Source organism: the organism of the source record quoted next, unplaced genomic scaffold (genome assembly GCF_019419815.1).
Source record: "Pyrus x bretschneideri cultivar Hongxiangsu unplaced genomic scaffold, Pyrus_bretschneideri_v1 Contig37, whole genome shotgun sequence".
Taxonomy (NCBI): domain Eukaryota; kingdom Viridiplantae; phylum Streptophyta; class Magnoliopsida; order Rosales; family Rosaceae; genus Pyrus; species Pyrus x bretschneideri.
In genome coordinates this window covers 4,378,904-4,402,555 of record NW_025999690.1, presented here as the reverse complement: position 1 = coordinate 4,402,555, position 23,652 = coordinate 4,378,904, and the positions used below count along the sequence as shown (strand labels likewise).

The following is a 23,652-nucleotide window of genomic DNA, read 5'->3' as shown; positions in this document are numbered from 1 at the left end:
AAAAGCATAAGATTTTCGACGAGGGTGTCGTGGCACAAAAATTATCAACCCGCAACGAGAAACTACTCCCAACCAAATTTCGCTACTAAAACAATGCGTGGTGGTTGATCTTATTCTTTAACTTTTCTTTAAATCTACGGACCAAACACCCGTAACACTCGATTTTGCAGAGCATTAAATCCAAACGCTTCTATTTACAAGGATACTTCCTAATCAAAGCGGGAGACCGACTTCTAGAGGGCTATCACTTTTGGCAAAACCCGGTTAAAGTGGAAGCGGACTCCATTATTAACCCGAATACAATTGGATCCGGATATTAATATCAGAGAAGAGAAGCTTCGCACGCAGACACACACAGAGACGTACGTCGCACAGCCAAAAATCCATCAGCCGCTCGCTCCGTACACCTCTCTTTCTTCCACTCACCGGCGGCGAATTTCCGGTCCGGCGGCATTAGCTGAAGTCAATCACACCAGGTCCAATTTCTGATCTTTATGCTTGCAATTTTCCTCCTGTTCTCTATTGTTCCTTGTTACTTTTACTCCGATTTGGATCTACGGTGCTTAATTGTTTGATTGTGTTTGTTTGCTGAGACAAATTTGAAAAATTAAATGCAGAACCCAAATTCAAGTCTTGGATTTTGGAATTTTTGTATTGCAAGATCAGAAATTTGAATGTGATCTCAATTTGTAGCATCTGGGTACACATAGAATCAGGGGATTGTGATCAAATCATGAAGAAAGTTTGAGTTGATTGGGATTGATTGATCATAGGTTGATGGCTTTATAGTTTCTAATTCACTCTAGCCCTTCTCTTCTCTCTGATTTTTTTCTGTGATTCCCTCACTAGACACTCTGCTCGGCAAGCTACTGCCACGCATAATGAGCTCGTTGTAGTTTCAGTTAAGTGTTGAATGCTTTGGTTTTCAAGCCGTTTAGACTGATTTGTCTCCGTGTAGCCCTCGTTTGGTCGCTCTTTTGAGTTTCGAGTTACATTTTGGTGGATCTATTTCTCTGGAATGTTACTCTAGGTTTTGTTTCCTTCTTGATCTGTTAAGTTTCTTCCAGAATTAGGGGTAATGCTGTAGAAATTTGAGTGATAAGAATCTTATCATATGATACTAGCTTTCCATTCCCAGCAAGCTTTAGTTTACTGCCGTTGTATAGAGGAGGCGTTAGAAATTTGAGTGATAAGAATCTTATCATATGATACTAGCTTTCCATTCCCAGCAAGCTTTAGTTTACTGCCGTTGTATAGAGGAGGCGTTATGCCATTTTGCAATTTCGATAAATTCTTTTCTTAGAGGAGATTAAAGTTTTTCCAAGGTTTTTTTGTAAATGTATTGGAGGACGATGGGACATTGAGGTGTAGAAGTAATGCGAAGACAGTTTAAGGCAAAACCTATCAAAACAAGTCTTGGTCAATACCTTTCAGGTGTGAGGAACCCTTTGAAAGAAGAAGATGCAAGTCATTTTAACGGTTACTAGGGAAGACAAGTTGTATATTTTCCTAGTAGAGTGTGAAAGGCTTTTCGTTTTTTATATGTTTTGCTTCATCTTTTAGCAATATTAAGTTCTTCAAAATAGATTTGACGTCCAGAGATTTGTTTGTGTTGCTGTAGTTAATTCTGCCCTTATAAGCTAAGAAAGTTTGATGATAATATTCTTGTTGTGTATCCTTACGTGTTGATTTGCAAAGCTGAACTTTTTGTTTTTAAATACTAAACCCTGATTATGTATTTTCATTCTTGGTTTAGATCTTTGAAAACATGTCGGGCCAAAGCCAACGCTTGAATGTGGTTCCTACCGTTACAATGCTTGGAGTTATGAAAGCTCGCCTTGTCGGTGCGACAAGAGGTCACGCTCTCCTCAAGAAGAAGAGCGATGCTTTAACAGTGCAGTTCCGTCAGATTCTTAAAAATATTGTCGCAACCAAAGAATCCATGGGAGATGTGATGAAGAACTCCTCCTTTGCCCTTACTGAAGCCAAGTATGTTGCTGGCGAGAACATCAAGCACATTGTTCTTGAGAATGTCCACAATGCCTCTATTAAAGTTCGATCAAGGCAAGAGAATGTTGCTGGTGTAAAGCTCCCAAAGTTCGAATACTTTACTGAAGGTGAGACCAAGAACGACCTCACTGGATTGGCAAGAGGCGGACAACAGGTCCAACTCTGTCGTGCTGCTTATGTGAAAGCAATTGAGGTTCTCGTGGAGCTTGCTTCACTTCAGACATCATTTTTAACCCTTGATGAAGCAATCAAGACCACAAATCGTCGTGTCAATGCCCTAGAGAATGTTGTGAAGCCTAGGTTGGAGAACACGATAAGCTATATCAAGGGGGAGTTGGATGAGCTCGAAAGAGAGGATTTCTTCAGGTTAAAGAAGATACAGGGTTATAAGAAGAGGGAAATCGAGAGACAGATGGCAGCTGCCAGGAATTTTGCCAACGAGCAGGTTGCGGAAAAGTTATCGCTGAAGAAGGGCATTTCCCTAACTTCAGCTCAGAACTTGTTGTCTGCGGAAAAGGATGACGACATCATTTTCTGATTCGGATGCTAGTTTTATGTGCTTTAGGATGTGTGATTCTGGTCGTGCTGCTCCGTTCTGCAGCGGAATTCTATTAATATTTAGTCCGACGGTCTTATATTCTGAATAAAAGCTCCATTTTCTTCATGTATGTTTCTATTTATTGTGAATTATTTGTAACATAAATTACATCAGTTCAAGGTTTTGAAATATTTGTTGATTAGAAGATCTCTGGTTTATTCTAATTAGTACTGTTGTTATTTAATCCCTGCATCATAATTATTAAGGTTCGTTTTCTTTTATTTTTCCTGGTACAAGTCACACAATGGGCCAATCATAACTAGATATCGAACTCAACACAGGTAATATACATCATCTACATCCATGAGTCGAACATTAGACTTCTCGCATGCGGAGTAGTAGTTAGTATTAATTCATGTAGTTGGAAATGAACTGCTAATGTTGAAAAGCTTCAGAAAGGGGTGGCGACTAATCCGACCCAACCAAATTCAGACTTTGGGATAAATGTCCCCTCAACTTATGACCTTTTAAGTACTTGTTTGGTACTGATGTGCTTTTATAAAAAGTGAGCATAAAAAAAACCTGAGCTCAAAAAAGTATTTGGTAAACACTTAAAAATAGCTTATTTTCACAGTTTTGGGTAAAAAAAAAAAAACTGAAAACATGAAGCAGCAAAAATGAGTTTATTCTCACAGCACAGCAGAAACAATTTTTTTTCAAAGCACGGTAATATCAAATCAGCCCATTTGCTCCAACTGCCAAAATTCAAAATACTCGGGGTCAAAACCAAATTAAAAGTCCAGGAGAAAATCAAAATAAGGTACCAAAATAGAGTAATCCCCCCCATTCAAGGGGCATTGCTAAAAAAATTCTTTAGACAACTGAAATGGAAAAAATAAAAAAATAAAAAACGAGCAGCTTAATCTCCATCTTAAACCAGCGGTGGTGTTTGAGCTGCTACTGATATGAGAGTTGGAGATGAAAAGAATAGAAGTAAAATACACATCTTCAAGGGAAAACGAAGGCGCAATAACATTATCGGGTATCACCGATGTGAAATATTACTACAATGGATGATGATCGAAAGAAAATCGAAGAAATGAAAAACAAAAATGATTCTTATTGATTGATACAGTTGAAACGACGACAACTGAAACGCCCAAGGCTAAGGAGATTGAACCCACCATGGTTTCATAGAAGCCGTGTCATGCTTCAGGGGACAATGAGTTGCAGGACTCAACCGAGCATTCCATCTGACACCCTTGTCCTCACAGGGCAATATTCAGAACGGGAGGCGCTTTGGGGGCCTGATTTGTTTAGAACTTGAAGCTGAAGCATTCCCAGAACACGCAGCTGGCCTCTTCATGGGAGGAGCACTGTATATACGAGGTAGATGTGATCAGGGCGGGAATTGAGTCTATACATGGTTATGTAACTACAGGAAGAGAACATACAATTTATCCAAATGTTTACCTGTAACTCTTCTGAAGTGCATTTCTCTTCATAGCTGCAAGATTTTTCACCTCATTACTGCTCAAAAGAAAGGGAGGGGTAGAAAGATGTTAATATCTCGAAAGTCTATCTCAACAAGACTAATCAAGAACCCAACATTTTTGAACAAAGGCTCCGAGATGAGTATCAAACCACTTAATGATTCGCTTAATACGATATAAGAAAATTGGAACAACAAAGTAAAAGGAAAACTTGAGGGGATAATGTCACTTCACAAGCCAAAGGTGCATCCGACATGCCATACCAGGCATCATTCTAAAATACACCATTACCTTTTCAGAAAATCTAGTTTCGCTTTCTTCATCAAGTTGCTCTTTCCAGTAACATTGTAGCCAGGCCCATTGCCTACAAAGTTATCAGAAATACAACGGTTAGTTGTGCATCCTATTTAATAATGTAGAACAGAAAAATTTACCCCAGCTTCTTTTATTGCTTGATGGTGGAACCTTTGTGCAAATTTGAACTTGCCGACTTTGTCTTCCTACAAAATTTGGATGGTCAGTAAGGTTAATCACGTTGAAATGAGTATGCTGTTCCTCAGTTTGCTAGAACACGCTAAGGAGGTAAACTTACGAGCATTTGCCTCTTGATATCGACTCTTCAACTTGTCACCTATTAAATTTTCAGCCATATCAACTTCCTTCAATTTTGCCTGCATGTAATCACCCACAATTAATTGTTTATCCTTTCTGCCTTACAAGAAACAAACATAAACCAGATCCAGAAATACTGCATCAAATACCAAAAATTACGCTATACATTAAACTAATGGGATTTGACTACGGAAACTAAAAGAAAACAAATTTGGTCAGACAGCATGAGGAGAGTAGGAAACGCACCTCATACAATTGACTCCATCTGAACGCGACTTTCTTTTGCTTCATCCTTTCAATCACCTCATTCACCCTTGTAGTACCAAACTCCTTTTCGTAGAATTTCTTCCACAACTTATCAGTAATTGGAGTCAAATCTCTACCCTACAAGAATTAATTAAAAAACATTTCACAACTTGTACTAAAGGATCACAAAAAAATTCAAATAAGAACAATGTGGATCAACTTACTTTGGTACTCTTCTCTACATGCATCAACTGGTCCACCGTACAATGTGGTAGAATTCTCTTGAGCAGATGAGAATCGGTTTCACCAACATCTCCAAGGCGCCTCAAATTGTCTATTGCCGTGTTAATGCACAGATCAACCAAAGATGGTGCTACTGCTTGCCCTTCATCACTTGAATAATCCTCATCCATGTTGCCCAGTCACTTTCTAACCCGGTAGTCTCCCTAAGATCAATACATTAAGCAAAAAATCAAATTTATGTCATCGTAAATACTTGAAGTAGTTAGTATTCTGCATTGAACAAATAGAACTCAACTAAACTGAACTTCCAGGATTTCAAGCAACCCGAAAAGGGTGTTGCTCGAAATCCTGGAAATTATAAGTTAAACCCATTTTTTCTTATGGCCGATTCTATCATTTACCATCATCAAATATACAAATTCAATACAAAAGATTAGAACTTTATCATCATTATCCCGGATGATCAACGTTTAACTCATACAACTTTGACCACTAATTGGATTCAGCTGAATCCATTAATCCCTCTCAGGTTTCTCAACAATCCATAAAAAAAATAAAAAAATAAAAAATATCCGATGAATTACAGAAACAAAACAGAATCAGTCCAAGATCAAACCTTTAGCTACTAATTTAATTCAAATTGGAAAATAAAGTAAAAAAAAATAAACCAACTAACTCAAATTCATCAACGATTTGGCAATAAAAAAAAAAAAAATGATCAACGAAAATCCATAGCTCAATCCGAACATACCCAATATTTCCAAAACAAAAGAAGAAAATGAGAAATAAATTGGTTTGAGAGGGACTCACCGAGTGATCGGAGACGGAAGGAGGTCGTTTGACGGAGGCGAATTACAGGATTAATTTTAATTGAATAAAAACATATTTATTAAATTAAATTTATTTTTGTGTGTGCTAATATGCACCGGGCTTGCGTTTCTGCGTTCGTTATATGCAGGAAGAGATCCGCTTTTCCTTTTGGTGATCCTTTGTAATAAAGCGTAACTTATGCTAACGTGCGCGGCGCGTGCCAAGTTTAGCTGGCGGGACTCCACAATTTTGTCCTGGAGGTTGGAACTCACCAAATCCTCATTTTATTACGTAATAATTGTTTATTAAATGATACTACAGTCTAGTTGCATTCTTCGTTTACTTATAAATAGACGGCCTCAAACTGAACTCACTGGTCATTACCAACCGAAGGCTTATCAAAGAGCTCGTTTTAGCCCTCTAGTCCTTCAAAAAATTAATATTTTAATGAATAGTGCATGACCATATTCCTTACTATCTCCAATCGAAGGTCAAAGGGTTATAGTATAAAATATAAAGAATTAAAATAAAATAAGGTAAAATAGTATGAAATAATGAAAAATAGGTGAGAAATGGTGTAGGAAAAATTACAAATTAAAAAAAAAAAGTCCAAAAAACAGCTGATGGACATAAAAACAAAAAGTGAGCTGGGGCCATAAAAAAAAAAAAAATAAATAAAAAAAAACTAAGCCCTAAATCCTAAAGTGGGCAGGGCAATGGCAAAAAAAAAATAAAAAAGAAAATAAAAAAAAGAAATTGGGCTAGCCAACAGATTGGCTGAAAGTGATCAGCCGATTAGCCCTTTGACTCTTTCAGATTCCCTGAGGCCTACGAGCTCTCTGGCCTAATCCTCGGTTAAATACAGTTTTTGGACCTTTTTTTAACCCTCTGACACTCTGGATCCTTCAGTTCGAGATGGCCTTAGATGATGAATTCAATAGCTAATTACAGCCGGACCATGGCGCTATTTGGCAGAAATCGCCCCGCCCCTTATCTTCGTTGTACTAAATAAAACTGAAAGTACTTGTTGTAGGAGAATCACGTGGTTGACTGACCCTAGAACATTTGAGGTTAGGGAAAGTATTCGAGAATAACGGGATATTTATCAAGTTAATTCGATGAAATATACGTGTTAATCCAATCAGCCAGCCCCCATGTTGGCCTTGCAAAAGTTGCAACCTTGTTACAAGTCAGGCTCTGATCAATTCTAAATAATCGATTACATGTTTCAAAACCAACTTTCAGTTGAGCAGATCGACATCAATCCGGGGATTAGCTATGATGTGACCTCATCTGCTATCAATGGAGGAACAAAATTGCAATTCTGCAAAGTCTGCTCAAATATATGACCCACCTTAAGCAACTTTCCCTGCAAAATCGACACCGGAAAAATCCTGTATCAGCAATCAGATACCCAACTCTAAAATTCCGTATTTTTCATTAATTCGGTAACTCTCCATTCAGTGTACAGTGTCCAGTACTAATTCCTGACAGAAATCAACATGTCACAATGTAGTAGGTGGGTAGAAAGGCAATACCTCGTCAAATGCTGCACCGATCATTTGAAGACCAACAGGAAGGCCTGCAGACCCCCCTTCAACAAATCCACATGGCAAAACCAGTGCAGGTAGACCTGCCAAGTTAACATTGACCTGCATACAGAATCAAGCAGAACAGGTTAGAGGTCATTTAGTCATCTTATGAGTGGAAACTACATGACAGACGATAAAAGTTTTGAAGGAGGACAAGCACTAGTGCAACGGAGAGCTAAAGAAACAAGAACCAACAGCTTGTGCCACCAAATGCCCCCAAAATGAGATTTCAAACCACTTTAAACTTCTCACTACAACCTCTAGAAACAAGGGTGACCACATTTCACCATCTACTCTTTTTAAAGACAACAAAATTGAGAGCACAAAATGGAAATGTAGGACAGGTTGAAGTGCATGTGGCAAAAATGCGTGGATTAACTAAAGAAATAAAGGCCTTATCCTCCGCCACACCCTAATAATACAACAACATTTTTTCTTTTCTGAAACAATATCTGAACAATTTTCCCGCAGATTACAACATGGTACGTGGGCAAGTATCATTACAATGATGAATGCATATCCAACATCATTACTCAATTATCATAGAACTCCTAGTACACACATAACACACACCCCATGCATATGCATATAATGAGCAGAAATTAAGAATTTTGGGCACTCAGAGAAAGTGATAAAGTTCTTACAGTCATTATGTCACCTGCATACATTGCTAACGGATCATTTTTCTTTTCACCTGAAAAAATACAAGTAAATGGGTGACTTACTGAAAAACCATAGAACATATGATAAGTATGCATCTGTGGAAACCGGCATACCAATCTTATAAGCAGCAGATGGAGCCGCAGGTGAAATTAGGATGTCATGTTCATCTAGTGCTGCCTTGAAGCTTTTTTGAATTATAGTCCTCACCTAAAACACTAACAGAATCATTAAGGCCATCTTGAACACCCTAAATTCATAGGATTAAGCATCTCAGAACATAACATAGTGAAGTAACCAAAATATAGATAATAGTGTTGGATTTTCCCACCTCCATGATGAGTTGTCCTAAGTCTAGTTGGAATTATGTTCTTAGAGAATTAAATTGCTTTCACAATTTAAGTTGTTTTCCCAATTGCAGTGGTTTGCCCAATTGGAGTGGTTTTCCCGTTAGAATTCTCAATCGGAGAAGGATCCATAACTACATTCCAATTAGGATTAGTATTTCTTACTGAAGAATTATGTCTATATAAAGGGGCTATTGCACTAGTTTTGAAATGGAGCAAAACAATAAGTTGTATACTACTCAAGGAGTTAGAGTGAAAGAATATTGTAAGGTAAAATTATGTGCGAGAGAAAAGAAAAGAGACAAGATTGTATTTCTTGTTCTTGTTCTTAAGGTTTTTCGTCAAGTCCTAATCCAAGAGGCTTGGCAAGATTATTCGTTGTACTAATTATTGATATTGTGAAAGTTTGTTGTTGCTACCCCGTGGACTTAGGCACATAGCCGAACCATGTAAATTCTTGGTGTTATTTATCTTGATTATTTTGTTTTCGGTTTCCGAGTTTTGTTCGTTGTTCCCATTCTTAAACGCGATATTCACAACATATAGGATAAACTCCTGCCACCAAAAGTCCACCTTTTAAATTAACACCAACATCATGGTACCTGCTGGGCACGCTTATAATATGCATCATAATAACCAGCTGAAAGGGCATACGTTCCCGTTAGAATTCTCCTTTTGACCTGCAAGAAAAAGGAAAAGCATTAAATGAAGTTACCAACTATTATAAGTCTGTAAAACAAAAATAAAAAACTAGACCAAGAGTACTGCAGTTCCAACTAATAGAAACTTCATAAAAGTTGTAAGTTTCAACCAGCCACCTATACATAGTGTACCTCAGAACCAAAACCCTTGGCTCGGGAATCTTTATATTGTGAGTTCAACTCATCAGCAGGAACTTGGTTTCCATACCTGGATATGGATGAAAAACAAATAATAACGAATGTGAGCATATTCGTCATTCTGATATACCATCTGGAGAGAGTTTTAAGAATACATTTAATAACTTCTTATCTTTATTCATAGTGGATCTAAACAAGCTTCACCCCACTCATTTCTCTTCTCCCATTTAAATATACAAATGAAAAAACTTACTTATATATCAGAAAAAACTTCTGGGTTAATTACCTGACACCATCATAACGTGATAAGTTTGAAGACGACTCAGATGAAGCAAGAATGTAATAGGCTGGCAACCCAAGTGAAAAAGATGGTAATGAGACCTGCAAGTTAATGTTTCAAGAATATATGAATCAAGACCTAAGACGGGGTACACATGACATAATGAGGGAAGGAACAGATACGAGCAATTAAAGGAAAAAATATTGATAGAAGGTAGACCTCGGTTACGGAGCATCCTAATTCTTCAAGATGCAAAGCGGCATTACGAACTGCAGAAGTTACTCCAGTATCAACACCATCATCCAGAGTTTCCCGGATCAGACCAATCCTCAATCCTTTAAGAGGTTTGGAATCTAGCGAACTTATGGAAACAAATTCAGCTTCAAGGTTGGGAACCTCCTGAAAGGAGAAATTTAAATGCATGTGTCTAGCAAACAATATGTGATACTAGTCGTTTTAGTCTTCACATAAAAAGACCAAAAGTTTTCAGAGTTCGCATTCAGGATACACTATGACAAGATTAGATGACTTATAAGATCAAGATGTAGAAAATTTTCTTACACGCTTGCTGCTAGTTGCATCAAGTCTATCATGCCCAGAAATTGCATGGAGAAGAATCCCAGCATCAACCACAGACATACCAAAGCAGCCGATGACATCAAGTGACGATGCATACGCCATAAGTCCAAATCTTGAGACACGCCCATATGTAGGCTTCAATCCAACAACACCACAAAACGAAGCTGGCTGCCTCACACTTCCACCAGTATCACTCCCCAATGACACCATACACTGCCTAGCAGACACAGCTGCTGCCGAGCCTCCCGATGACCCTCCTGGCACCCGAGACACGTCCCACGGGTTTGCAGTCACCTAATGAATGAACAGATGCACCGCCTGAGTAAACCAACCCCAGTTACGCGTGCGAAACATAAAAAAACGAATTTCGACAACCTCACTCCCTTTGACTCTTACAAATACCAACAACCAAGTTGCTTCACTATCCACAATCAAAAGGTAACTCACATTCTAAAAATTCCATGAAACACTAGAATTAACTTCCTTAATATCCAACTAAAATTTCACTCCCATCAAAAGTTACAAACTTTTTATGAATTCCCACAAAATTTAATGACAATAATGAAAAATGCACAGAATCCACGAAGTAGATTGATCAAAAGGAACCCAGAGAGAAAAACCTGAAACGCTGAGCCTTCAGTGGTGCTACCCATGCCAAACTCATCCAAATTGGTTTTCCCCACCACAATCCCACCCAGCTCTTTTATCTTCCTGACGGCAGTGGCATCATACGGCGGCGTATAGCCCTCCAAAACACGAGACCCAGCCGTGGAGGGCATCTCAGCCGTGCAGATATTGTCCTTGACGGCGACAAGGACCCCAGCCAAGGGCCCCAACTCCTCATTCCTCTGAATCTTCTCGTCAAGCTCGCGTGCTTGGGCGAGAACGGAGTCGGAGACGTGGAGGAAGGAGCGGAGGTGGGGCTCGGTGAGGCGGAGGCGGGCGAGGAAGGAGTCGGCGAGCTGGGTGGCGGTGAGGTGGCGGGAGAGGAGGGAGTGGCGGGTGGAGAGGATTTGGGAGTGGGGGAGTGGGTTTGGGGATTGGGGTTGGTCTGTGATGGTGGAGTGGATGACGGGCTGTGAGGATAAGGAAGATAAGGGTTTAAGGGAGGTGTAGCGGAGGAGGAGGGTGGGGTTTGTGCGGAAGTGGGAGAGCGAGCGCGGTGGTTGGAGTGTTGATAGCATCGTTTTATGGAATGGATTTTCTCTGCAACTGTGATTTGTGAGATGAATGGCTGAAATAGTGGAGTTATGAACTTATGAGATGATCAACTGTTTATCTGTTACTTTTGTTTGAAATGTTTACCCAAATAAGAGAGTAAAAAACCCGTTGAATTGTTACCACTTTTGGAAATCTGGTATATTGTGAAGAATTTTGCCTGGCCAAAAATGTTGGGTAGGTGGCGGCAGCGGCGATAATGGTGGGGAACGGTGGTGGAGGAGGGGAGGTGAGGAAGTGGAGGCAGCAATGGTGGTGGTGAAGTGGCATAGGCGGTCATGGTGGAGAAGCTAGTGGTAAGAAAGTGGCGGCAGCAATGGCGGTGATGGTTGGGTACAACGTTGGTGGGGACGAGTACAATTTTAGGGTATCATAAGATCATACATAGCCTGATAATGACCATACATTTGTAGGGTCGGATTTGGCAGAATAGCCAATTACAACCCAAACGCGAATATCAAGAAACAAAACATGAATCGTCTCACGAGCCGGTATATACTGAGATGGAGACATGCACTAAAGAACTTCAACTTCAATAACTCTTTTGATTCGATTGCAATTCAAATCTTCAACATAAACAACGCACTTTTTTCTTGATGGCATCAAATGGAAAGAACTATTCTTTTATCACCATTCACCACCGAGTACACGAGAAAATTGGTGCGGCGAGGGGGCGGGGGTAAACACATTACATGAAGCGATACACAAGGTATACAAAACTAAAACCACCATGATTTGCAGTTTATTTTGTCCTAGGATTGTACAGAAATATTACCAATTGCTGTCACATGAAATATACAAACAACATTTCCAATTACACAGACTCTTTCTGCCTATGGTGATTGGTGACAGATTACAAATACTCCGATAAATCTGCTTGGTTCTCCATATCCCACACAACAACTTTTCCATCCAATCCTGTAATGTCAAGGTCTTAGAGCTTGAGGTTGTAGATTACGGCAGGAAATAGGAAATCTTACAACAAGTGATTGAAAATGAAATTTAACATTGACTTGCTAACCTGATGTGCTAAAGCGCGTTACTTTAGAACTCCCTGGTTCTCCAAGCGGCACAATACAACTAGAGTTGCCAGCAAAGTTTGTCATGAACTTAACTCCAACCATATATAAAACATATAAAAACAGGCCCAAATTTGCTCTCAGTTATGTGTTATTTAAATTGGAATTGGGGCTATTAGCCAAGGAATGACGAAAGAGAAGCAACAGTGACGTACTTAATGCAGTTCTCATGGACGCCTCCTCGTGATCTTGAATGTTCATTTGTATCATTGTTCAATCCATGTTTTTGTTGGCCGTATAGCTTTCCAAATGCTTCAGAAAACTGTAGGGGCAAAAAAAAATTAAGTAAGAAAACTCCATTCCAGCTGACATGAAGCAACTCTTTAACGCAAGATCCATTGCCATCCCATTCGGCACGTTTACCACCATAGAATGATAGCACTGGCAGGTTCATAAACACATACATATACAGCACGTAGAAAACCAGGTACTTACCTGTGAACCATATTTTGGACCTGAAGATGTTGTCTTTCTTTCCCCAAGAAATTTGATAAAATGCCTGCAGAGAAAAGAACAAAGCTATTATTTCGCATTCCCTTTTCAAAGGATAAAGCCATCAGGAAATGGAATTTACCATATTCCATGTAAATCTGCCGCAAAAACCATTGGATTGCAATCAAATCCCACACCTATAAGTAATCTTTCAGAAAGAAATAACACCTGAAAAGATAGTAATAAGTTAGTTGATTATATGTAGAGTAGATATTCAGAGTCTCAAAAAGTTAACAAGAGTGGATGCTGACCCACATCACGGAGAGGCAAATCACGGAATGCAACATTCTGAGCCAAAGGAGAAGGTCCAACATCATCAACGAAGTAAATCATAGAATTATGGCCTGCATAATGCCACAACCCGGAAACCAATTAGTGGAGAATGATACTGCCAACCTGGCAATTTGAAATACTGCCCATCAGCTATAAACATATGCTATGCCAAAAACTTCTTATCTTTGTAAAGAACATGCGGAAGGGAAATTTGTCTGACCTACATATGCTAAGGTACTGCCACTCGGTGACCACCTCACGCCAAATGACCAGGAAAATGAGAGATCAAGCTGAAGAATTTGCTGTTTCACCAGAAAGAAAACCAAGTAAGGTTTGCTTCCACCCGAAAGGGAAAAACAATATGAAAATAGTGTGAATGGATACCACTCGGTAACCTCTGCAAACCAGAGTCTGATTATGGGTACTTAAAAAATTTACCACAAGGTATGAATTAGAACACTATTACAATGTTTATAATGGGAAATGAAGCTGAAGGAAAGCGAAAAACAGAAATATATTTTTTTATAGGTCAGTGGCTACTTTTTTTATTCTATATTTAGAACATTACTTCGTTTCTACATTTACCATTATGAACAACTATATAAAAGGAAAAACAAATCAAGTATGGGAAGATATTTTTTTTATATATTTATATAGTCGAATATAAATGGACACATTCAAGAAACTCAATTTCTATATGGGAAGATATTGCACCTCTCCAAATTTTGAATCAGCAAATGGGCCTGTTCTTGATTCCCTGGGCAATTTTCATGAGCAATTATGATTATAATATAGGACAACTAACATAAGAATTAAATTAAATACAAATGACAGTTCTAAAATTACACGTAACATACTTTGCGTCGACGACCTTAATAAAAGTGGAAAATATACGGCATTTTCCATCTGTAGATGCTGTTGCAAGAAGAACCTGTAACAAATGAGCACAATGTGAACACTTAATCACGGTAAATGGATAATTACTCAGCATCAAAACCAACCGTTGACAATGAAACGGTTGCCAACAGTAAAGCAGAAAGCAGGTGTAAAGGCAAAGTTTACTCACATAAAGGAAAAGTGAGCAAGATAAATTGATTAAGCAGATAATCAAATTAAATACATCAATATGAGAAAACCATAATTAAAGTAGTTGAATTCTCAAAATACAGTTGAGTTTTTCAAACCTAACTCCTAGCTTAGGAGAAGACATTCAACTTCAGCAAATATCCAAGAATAAATAAACTAACATCCTCAAAACAACTCATTGACAATTATGAAACTGTGAACTCCCTCCTTTTTGGGTGGAGGAGGGCAACCCCAGGTGCACACAGATGCCCCAAACTCCAATGCACCGGGAAGTGGGAACCAGTATTTTAGAAAATAATAAATTTCATGGAGAACATGGTGGCCGGGTCAAACCCAAAGCATATGCATGAAATTGCTTTGAAAGCGAATAAAAATCAGATACAAAATGTGATACTGGAAAAATACGCACATTATTGGGATGCCAAGCAACACTTGTCACAGAAGAGTCATGCCTTTTTCTGATAAGTTTGCTGACCCACCTGGAAAACAAAAATGTAAATATCAACCATTAACCAGAAAAACAGCAATTTGTATTACAAGGTAAATCTACTCATTAAAATGTACTCAACAGATTGAGTCAAGCACTACAGTTTGAACAAAACCCAACAGAGAACTGCAAGTAACAGGCTAATTACCAGTTATTTTCTTGCTCATAGTAGCATATACAAACAGTTTTTGCCCCACTTCCAACAGCAAATTTATTTTCTGGTTCAGAGAAAGGCATACACATTAGATTTGCTTAACAATTTAAGTTTTAACACTGAAGGATATTCTACTTTTACATTAGCAATCAGGAAAAGAAGCACTTCATACCTCTTGGACTCCACTTAACACAAAGTGCAGCACGATTTAGCCGAAGGATAACAAGGGTTGGTACCCACTCCGACCCTTCTAGATTCCAGACATAGCTAGAGAGATTTGATAGTCCAGGAAACAGAATTAATCCGTCAATATGTGACACAAAACTAAAAAATATATCAAACCACAAAGGTACTCACGAATTCCGATCATGAGATGCAGTAACTATTTTGTTTGACCTAGCGCTCCAGTCTATCCCAGATACAATTTGGTCATGCTGGGACATGATGAAAAACAATAAAAAGTTTTATTATTTGCATGCATTCTCTTTGTTAGAAAGCTAAGCATGAATAAGCAATAATAAAATGAATCAACCACCAGTGCATCAACTGCATGACTGCAAAATTAATGAAGGGAAATATATCAATCAATGAAAAGTGGTAGTTAGTAGACCATAAATCCTTCCAACAAAGCTAAGAAAGCAAACATCAACAAAAAAGTTAAAAATACGAAAAAGGTCAGCAATTACCAAATAGGCACAATGCTTCCACTAAGGACCCAAATAACTTCCTCTATGCCAAGAACCATGTCCTTACAAACATAACCTTGGATGAACAAAACAGACCACACATCCGAATTGAAAGAACAATTTTAAAGAGAAATGGAAAGGGAATCCATGTATCAATTCCCACAAATGTATACCTTTTTTTCGTTTCCCCCAATGCTTTTCTACCTTTTAATTCCTTTGAATAACACTAGAAAACTCAGGGACCCAAAAGTTGCAAGTTCTACTTTCTCAGGAAGTTATCTTTCCTCAAATTCACATCATAGTTTCAGTGAAACATAATAGTACAATTTGATTTAGACTTTTAAGTTTGCAATCTCATGAGTCTGAACAAGTACCTTCTGAAGAACATGCAGCTTCTCCCACTTGCCTTGCAACAGTGCATAGATGTGAACTTCATTGTTGTTCGGACAAAATGCCAGCACTGCAAGAAAATCGGAATTATCAAATTACAACACTGCAAATACAGAAATACATTGATCACAGCTAAAACCTATGCTCACAACCATCATAGTCTGAAGCACCATCAATATTTCCCCTTTTTCACAGCCCAGAAACTAGACAATAATACCCATTGGGTCATTGATTACCAAAGTTCTTTAAAACATACCTTTTCAGAAGCAAGATATATGTACATGTACGTGTATATATACATATATAGCATAAGAAGAAAAGATAGAAGCTTCACAGCACAATAAGCAACCCCAATCCTCTGTTTGTCCAAGTGCAAATAGTAAAATGGAACCAAAATATTCAGCCCAAAATCTTCACATTAGCTCAAGAACTATATTGTTTCCAAGCTCTAAGCTTTCCAGTTTCCCAGCACGGACCCACAAACATAAAAGCATTAAAATACATAATTGCAGAAAGAAAAAAAAAAACAATTTGAAGAAACTAAATGCTTGTTTTCCTATTGTCTACCCCATATTTTCCGAGCAACCAAACAGAATAAGAAGGATAAGAAAGAGTGGGAAAAATTACTGGAGCGATCACGGCTCCAAGCATGGCAAGTAATGCATCTAGCGAACTTGTGAACTTCCACCGCCGCCATTTCTTTGATTCTACCTCAGTGGCAGAGAGAAAAAATCGAAGCTTTTTCTCCAAACTCCAAATCCGCAGCTGAAAATTCAATCTGGGTTCCAATCAATTTTTATCCAAGATTTGTGAATCGTACGGAAACAAAGAGGAATGTGATTGTTTGAGTGTGAACTTGGATAGAGATCTGAAAGCTTTGGAATCAGATCCAGGGCTTTATTCCTCTCTTCTTTCTCGCTCTTGTTGGAATTGGCGATGGGGATTACAGGCACGTGCTCGGCACGTGTTTGATAAACATAAATTGAGTTAAAACTCTCACGTAAATAGAAAAGCAATTTTCTCACCCTTGTTTTCGTTTATTGATTTTGCTTTAATTTATGGAATCCTAAGGTTAGAGAAAATAGTTTCAGAGAAGAAAATGAGAGTTTGAAAATTATTTAGAGACATATTTAGTATTTAGATTCAATATGTCATTCATTGTGTTTTTTCAGTTTATCACGTGATGATGAATTATTAAACTAAAATACTGGCATATTAAAGTCCCAAATATAAATAAGGTGTTTTTCGTAGTGTCACCAAAAAATTAATAAATGAATAAAAGAATGGACCATGATTGCTTTGCTTATAATGAAAGATGTGTGAATCAAGTGATGATGGAATTGATAAACTATAATATTTTCTTGGTGTAACATATTATGATGTTTACACAGCTAATAATTTAATTTGATATAAAGCAATTGATGTTTATTTGTATTTAAAATTTACGTTAACAATTTAAAAACATAACAGATATCACGTTAAAAAAAAAAAAACATCAATTTGTGTTGAATGCATGTAGCAAAATACTTCCATCAGCCATGTGTATGTGAACTGAATGGTAAGTACTTCAGAGTTAAATGTGAAATCACTAGTAAAAATAGATATGTGGCCTTATCTATTCTATATATATATATATATATATATATATATATATATATATATATATCTACTAATTAATTTTACTCATTCTTTATTAGGGTTGGGCATGGGCCGGGCCGGGCCCATATTTGGAGGAACTAAACCCTACCCGTTTTAAAATATAATGGGTCGGGACGGGCCGGGTAAAAAGTTTCAGAGTTTTAGAACCGAACCTAACCCGACTCGTTTCAAACGGGTCGGTTTAGGGCAAGTCCACGGTTCCTATTACATTTTTTTTCCGTCAACACAGAAGAGGACGACGTCGTTCAAGTCGTCTTCCTCAGTTGTTGAACCTGTTTCCTCCGCGACAACCCAGATGCAGCTCAAACCGTTAAAGCCGTCTTCCTTAGTCGTTTGGGAGAGAGGAAAAGATGACAAATCAGAACCATAAAAAAAAACCCAACCAACACAAAATCAAAACCATAAAAATAAAAAAAAACCTATAAAAGAAGATCAAGGAGAAAGGAAAAGATGAGTCAGGGAGAGGAAGAGTGGCCTGCTCCATAAGAAACCCATATGCGCAACGCCGACGGACTAGTCATCGGCCATGGAAGCCTATCCCAATCCTGGATCGTGGCGATGAGGTAGTTGATCGAGTTAAGAATGCGCGGAATCGGCCGAGTTGGACCATATTGGGTGGGGAACGGCCGAGATCTAACAGTCCAGGGACTTAAGCAAGAGCTCAAGGCCAGCGCAATCATGGTGGTCATGAGGCGGTGATGGTCTGGGTAACTGCTATCGAGAACTTGACTCAAGCTCAACTGCTCAATTGTGAATGAATGGAAAATGGGAGATTGATGAAAGTCTCTAAGATCAAGGGATAAAAATGTTGGCAAGTTGGATTTAATTAAATCATATAAAAATGCTCTGAGACCTTGTGAAGTTATATTGGTTCCAGAGACCTTCTTGAGGGCCTTCCAAATCTGGTCCAATTTGGTGGGCGACCTTGTAAGTCGAGGCCCATGGCGTGGCTTTAATCTAATCCATTATCCAATGCTACAAATGGGTCAGGCTAGGGGCCCTTTCCTCCTTATTTTTGGACCCGCCCTTCCCCGCTAATTTCTTAGACCCGCCCCCGCCCCACCCCGTTTTGTGTTTTCAATTTTTGGACCCGTCCCGTACCTGCCTCGACTCTCGGGTCCAGGACCTGTTTGCCCACCCATGTTCCCTATCACTTTCTTCCTCTCTCCTTCTATTTCAAAGACAAAAATAAAAAATTTTCTCATACACTTCGTGTGTGCCCGTATGCTAGTATATTATATATTATTAAAAGGGCTTGTCAACATTTTGCCCCTTTTTTCTAATTTTTCCCTCACTTTTGAATACACAAATTTGACACGAGGAGGGCAAAATAGTAAGTTTGTACCTTTTGACAAAATGACAATTATATCCCCATTTTTCCTATTTTGCCCTCACTTTTGATACACAATATTTACATAAGAATGACAAAATGGTAATGTCGAAGATCAAAATATTTACATAAGATAAAAATATGCACTTATTAAGAGAAATTGTCCCACCATCATTTTTTCATACAGGCAAGTGAAATCATGATGTTTTTTGGATAGTTTGAATGAACTGAAGCGATCGAACTTGAGGAGAATGTGGGCGGTTGTTCACACACACACAAAGTGTGTACTCTCTACTAGGATTATTTAAATGGAGTCAATGATCCAACTTTCAAGAGATTTGCTCCCTCTTTTGCTTCAATGCATGAACTAGAGGTATCAGTTTTCGAGCTGTTGGTTGACATGCACTGAGCACAACTTGGATATATTGCCTACAGTGATTTTCGATGGCCCTGAACATGGAATTGACGATTGAAAACCCAGGATCCGATAGCCAGTCTTGAACCTTCGAGCATGCTCACTACTTGGGTCATTGTAGGCCTAAGAATGGGCAATGCATTGGTGCACAAGAGAGCAACACTTAGCATTACCATTTTCTCTTCCGATGAGTATTCTGAATCCAAGATTGGATTAACCAACTAGAACACATTCACTTTCTCTTGCAGGCAGGCACATAGGCCTAAAGAGAAGCACGAAATTAAGACAGTAAGCGTCACTCACGGTGCCAATTAATAGCTTGGCTTTTCGCAAGACATTCATTCACATATCGCTCTTGTATATTGTTCAGTAACTATTCTTCGTTTATATTTATATAGGTTAAAATTTGATATGTTCGGACTAAAAATATGTCAAGATATATTCATTGTAACGACATTTCAATGATAGAATGAATATGATTTTGGCCCAAGCTAAAACACGCATGTAACTTTATTTTATATCTAATGTCGTGCACGAATCTAAGGTCTATGACTATGTGCCCGCTTTAAACCTACATTTAATCCTTTATACTGTTGTCAACTAATCCCTTTAATGTTCGATTTAACTCTATGTTAGAACATTTTTGTGAATGCTATTCTGATCTAAGTGGTCTTATTCTATGTCTTGTGCTCATCTAGATAGTTCATTCACCCAAATGATCAAGTCTAGGTCTTGTCTAACATACATGATTAAATGGATTCTCGTGACATTTCTTGTTCAATAATGCATTGTCATTGACTTTTATTGAAGTTTTTCTTTACCTGACAATGTAACATTAGACTGAGATGCCACGTGACGGTGTATCCGTTTTATATAAGAAATCCTAATCAATTAACCTGATCATTGCAACAATTACCAAAGATTTAAAAACATATTAGTGTTACAATTAACATCGAACCACTTTTATTATATATGAAAATGCAAAGTAATTAATCAATATTTATTTTAATTTCGAATGAGCTCAGTGTACAGCAGCTGGTTCCATGTGTCAGGAACTCCAGGGAGGCACCAATGGCTACAGTCCATGCCAAGGTGTGCTCCATTGCCATATATAGATGGGTGACCGTCTTTCCTTAGCTGTGATAGCCCTGTCACGTTAAGCAAAGCCACTGGCTTCGACATGTCACTAAGCACTTTTTCCACAATCACTTCTGCTAGGTGTTTGCTTCTTGGGTATGCTACTACTAGTGGCTTTCTTTCTGCTGTGCAGTTCCTCCCCTCTGGGTACTCCCAATGACTTGCACTAATGTTAATCACAAAATTAATACCATTCATTTTAATTAGGAACAAGTTGATTAACACAAGTACACAAGGTATCAAATTTTCATACAAGTATATTCGCCAAACGATGTATTTATATAAGTTAACATTTTACTTGTTAAAAATATTAATTAAGATTAAGAGCGAACCTAGATTTGAGAAAATGATAGGTTGTCACAATGTTTGATGTACAATGAATAATGTAACACTGGTGTGTGGAGCATTACTCTGTATATCAACCCGTCAATTATTTTTAATTTTGAAGGGGACTTTAATTTTAATATATCGTAAACAAAAGAGAATTGATATGCTTTTGATAGGAGGGAAGGTTTCCACCTTGTATAACTCAAAACTTAAACAGTTTTAAACTTACTTCCAATGACTCGGTGAAATACTCTGGAAGAAGACTTTGGTTTTCTTAGTATCAACATTTTTGTCCACCCAACGAGCCCAAGTTTTCAAAGCTTTCTCATAAGCAACAAGACGATTCATATCTCGATGTAAAGTCTTTCCATCTTGAATAAAATCCCACCTGCATGCCATGCAAACAAAGATTACACAACCATATGCTTTTATGCATACTCTAGCCCTAATATCCCTCGCTTATATACTGTAAATAAAGTGCTCTACCGCTAAAGTTATACGTCATCGATTCAAAAATATAACGCAAGATATCATGAATGCATGAATTTAAACCACCAAAACTGTGATTGTATCTTACGGTTGTTTCCTTCTAGCGTGGAGCCACCAATGCCAAGTGTTGAAGATCAAAACATCATATTCTTTCCATAATTTCCCATCCTTAGGGTCGATAGAGTCGAGTTTCAAAACCCTACCATATCTATGTTGATCAATGCGAACCAGAAATGCGTTGCGTGCTAGCATCAAAGAAACATTGTGATTCTGCAAAATCATATATAATTAATCAATTATTTAATTTAGCTACGAATTACTCCAAATTAAATGACTAAATTAAAGATTATTACCTTCGATGTGAACGTAGAGCTTCCGCCTATCCTCTTGATGGTATAACCGGACTGAGGTCAAGTTGCATGAATCATGCACGTGAGCGATCGCCATTGGTTCAAACTTAACGAGTCTCCAACGAACATGATGCGTTTATCTCTAAATCTCTCCAAGAAATCTTCACCATCAAACCTAATCCAATTCAAAACTAATTTAATCATATGCATTTAGATATAGTTGATGAAAAGAAATCAAATGTAACGAGCACTTAACCCTACACCGAGAATCATAATTCGAAACTTTCTTTCTCCTTTATCTTACGTACGTTGGTAAATTACATGAATAGGGTTGCCATCGATATTTGAGATAGAGTTCGTCGGCTCGACCATTTTTCTGGCAATCGAAAGCATGATCTAAGAAGGGGCAAAGACTAGAATCGTAAAGAGGGTAAGAATTAGGGTCATAAACCCATCCTCCTTGGTAAATATCACACTTCTTCAACCAGTAAATGATTTGCTTCCCGCATACAATTTGGTTTTCTAAAATTGTTGGTAGTACTAGAAGTGCAATGGCAATGCCAAATGCACCCATATGGAATTCAAGAATTGCTTTAAAAAAAAATTAAATAAATTTTAGAATTAATGGAGGATTGGGAGAACCAGAAGACCGATTGAATTATTTGGATTTTTTTTAGGCAGTGTGATGTGGATTTAAATAGATAAATAAGAAATAATGGTAAAGAAAAAGATTGGTGGGTTTATTAATTTAAAGATGTAGTTGATGGGAGAGTTTCTGTGTTTTAAATTATGGAAAATAATTGAAAATTAAATAATTTAATTTTAATTTGAGTTTTCTTAATGAATGATTGGACTCGAAATCAATGGAGGTTTTGGGACCAAAACGTGTAGAGAGTGGTGGGGGGAGTTATAAAACTGTCACTGCCTTCCACAATTTTCTTAAGAGATATATTTAAGCTTAATTAATGAGGGTTAATAAATTGATGAAGCCATAACAAAGAGCGTCAAGTCATGGATTCATGGCTAATGTGATAGCTGGCTCGACGTGGTTTGCATGTTGTGCATTAGTATCTGTGTTATCCTTTCTCTGGCTGAATTTTGATTTTGGGAAAAGATTTGAAGAGAGGTGTCTGACCGCGTCATTTGTAAGAAACTTTTCACGAAAATATATGGCTACATATTTTAGTATTGACCCGATCTCGCACTGATTCTATTTAGAGTAAGAGTTGCTCTAGTCGGTCAATCAGATCATACCAGAAATTTGAGATTAGATATTCAAAGTTCTTTATGTGTGTGACCTACTCAAATTTCTTTCAGAAATTTTTTTCTTTATGGCACATTTTCTAAAAGATCCCAGTCCTGGATCGTGGTGATGAGGTAGTTGATTGAGTTAAGAATGCGCGAAATCGGCCGACTCGGACCATATTAGGTGGTCAACAGCCAAGATCTGATGGTCCAGGGACTTCAGCAAGAGCTCGAGGGCAACGCATTCGTGGTGGTCATGAGGCGGTAATGGTTTGGATAATTGATGTCGAGAACTCGACTCAAGCTCAGCTGCTCGTAGGAGATTGATGGAAGTCTCTGAGATGAAGGGATAAAAATGTTGGAGAATTGGATTTAATTAAATCATATAAAAATGCTCTGAGACCTTGTAAAGTTATATTGGTTCCCGAGACCTACTTGAGGGCCTCCCAAATCTTGTCCAATTAGGTGGGTGACCTTGTAAGTCGAGGTCCACGGCATGGCTTTAATCCAATCCATTATCCCATGCTACAAGCGGGCTGGGCCAGGGGCTCGTTCCTCCTTATTTTTGGACCCATCCCGCCCCGCT

The 23,652-nt window shown here is 38.1% G+C and overlaps 4 protein-coding genes and 1 pseudogene across 6 annotated transcripts; 1 reads left to right on the top strand and 4 right to left on the bottom strand.

Moving 5' to 3' along the window:
- The first annotated feature begins 201 nt into the window (after nucleotides 1-201).
- On the top strand, nucleotides 202-2,753 carry LOC103931747 (V-type proton ATPase subunit D). Its single transcript, XM_009341266.3, has 2 exons — nucleotides 202-476; nucleotides 1,757-2,753. Exon 2 carries the CDS (start codon nucleotides 1,769-1,771, stop codon nucleotides 2,546-2,548), a length of 780 nt encoding a protein of 259 aa, XP_009339541.1. The 5' UTR covers nucleotides 202-476; nucleotides 1,757-1,768; the 3' UTR covers nucleotides 2,549-2,753.
- A 783-nt stretch (nucleotides 2,754-3,536) lies between these two features.
- Nucleotides 3,537-6,116, bottom strand: LOC103931746. The gene is made up of 8 exons (XM_009341265.3): nucleotides 5,953-6,116; nucleotides 5,124-5,345; nucleotides 4,900-5,037; nucleotides 4,634-4,712; nucleotides 4,476-4,541; nucleotides 4,333-4,405; nucleotides 4,022-4,078; nucleotides 3,537-3,924 (listed from the first exon to the last, which is right to left on the bottom strand). Exons 2-8 carry the CDS (start codon nucleotides 5,310-5,312, stop codon nucleotides 3,831-3,833), a joined length of 696 nt encoding a protein of 231 aa, XP_009339540.1. The 5' UTR covers nucleotides 5,313-5,345; nucleotides 5,953-6,116; the 3' UTR covers nucleotides 3,537-3,830.
- A 917-nt stretch (nucleotides 6,117-7,033) lies between these two features.
- LOC103931745 (glutamyl-tRNA(Gln) amidotransferase subunit A, chloroplastic/mitochondrial-like) lies at nucleotides 7,034-11,433 on the bottom strand. The gene is made up of 10 exons (XM_009341264.3): nucleotides 10,870-11,433; nucleotides 10,232-10,543; nucleotides 9,890-10,069; nucleotides 9,677-9,771; nucleotides 9,385-9,460; nucleotides 9,154-9,231; nucleotides 8,321-8,414; nucleotides 8,189-8,238; nucleotides 7,491-7,604; nucleotides 7,034-7,321 (listed from the first exon to the last, which is right to left on the bottom strand). The coding sequence occupies exons 1-10, from the start codon at nucleotides 11,431-11,433 to the stop codon at nucleotides 7,229-7,231; spliced, it is 1,656 nt and encodes a 551-aa protein (XP_009339539.1). The 3' UTR covers nucleotides 7,034-7,228.
- Nucleotides 11,434-11,992: 559 nt separating this feature from the next.
- Nucleotides 11,993-17,013, bottom strand: LOC103931743 (actin-related protein 2/3 complex subunit 1A). Of its 3 annotated transcripts, XM_009341263.3 has the most exons (15): nucleotides 16,742-17,011; nucleotides 16,099-16,184; nucleotides 15,396-15,472; nucleotides 15,211-15,305; nucleotides 15,033-15,102; nucleotides 14,807-14,876; nucleotides 14,169-14,242; nucleotides 14,026-14,068; nucleotides 13,532-13,613; nucleotides 13,294-13,382; nucleotides 13,121-13,206; nucleotides 12,982-13,045; nucleotides 12,702-12,808; nucleotides 12,489-12,547; nucleotides 11,993-12,385 (listed from the first exon to the last, which is right to left on the bottom strand). In XM_009341263.3, the coding sequence occupies exons 1-15, from the start codon at nucleotides 16,809-16,811 to the stop codon at nucleotides 12,321-12,323; spliced, it is 1,137 nt and encodes a 378-aa protein (XP_009339538.1). In that variant the 5' UTR covers nucleotides 16,812-17,011; the 3' UTR covers nucleotides 11,993-12,320. The 3 variants fall into 3 exon arrangements, with proteins under 3 accessions (XP_009339538.1, XP_048448065.1, XP_048448064.1); XM_048592108.1 differs by lacking the exon at nucleotides 16,742-17,011 and having other exon boundaries at nucleotides 15,396-15,592; nucleotides 16,099-16,169; XM_048592107.1 differs by lacking the exon at nucleotides 11,993-12,385 and having other exon boundaries at nucleotides 12,497-12,576; nucleotides 16,742-17,013.
- Nucleotides 17,014-20,466: 3,453 nt separating this feature from the next.
- Nucleotides 20,467-22,465, bottom strand: LOC103931758 (annotated as a pseudogene).
- Nucleotides 22,466-23,652: the final 1,187 nt, after the last annotated feature.

Coding starts and splice junctions, on each gene's coding strand:
- LOC103931747 (XM_009341266.3), top strand. CDS start 1,769: ATGTCGGGCCAAAGCCAACGCTTGAATGTGGTTCCTACCGTTACAATG.
- LOC103931746 (XM_009341265.3), bottom strand. CDS start 5,312: ATGGATGAGGATTATTCAAGTGATGAAGGGCAAGCAGTAGCACCATCT. Junction 4,713..4,899: donor GATGGAGTCAATTGTATGAG/GTGCGTTTCCTA, acceptor GATTACATGCAG/GCAAAATTGAAGGAAGTTGA. Junction 4,406..4,475: donor AAGCAATAAAAGAAGCTGGG/GTAAATTTTTCT, acceptor ATAACTTTGTAG/GCAATGGGCCTGGCTACAAT.
- LOC103931745 (XM_009341264.3), bottom strand. CDS start 11,433: ATGCTATCAACACTCCAACCACCGCGCTCGCTCTCCCACTTCCGCACA. Junction 9,461..9,676: donor TCACGTTATGATGGTGTCAG/GTAATTAACCCA, acceptor ATCCATATCCAG/GTATGGAAACCAAGTTCCTG. Junction 9,232..9,384: donor CCAAGGGTTTTGGTTCTGAG/GTACACTATGTA, acceptor TTTTTCTTGCAG/GTCAAAAGGAGAATTCTAAC.
- LOC103931743 (XM_009341263.3), bottom strand. CDS start 16,811: ATGGCGGCGGTGGAAGTTCACAAGTTCGCTAGATGCATTACTTGCCAT. Junction 15,103..15,210: donor TGTTAAGTGGAGTCCAAGAG/GTATGAAGTGCT, acceptor TCTCTGAACCAG/AAAATAAATTTGCTGTTGGA. Junction 14,243..14,806: donor TTGCTTGGCATCCCAATAAT/GTGCGTATTTTT, acceptor CATTTGTTACAG/GTTCTTCTTGCAACAGCATC.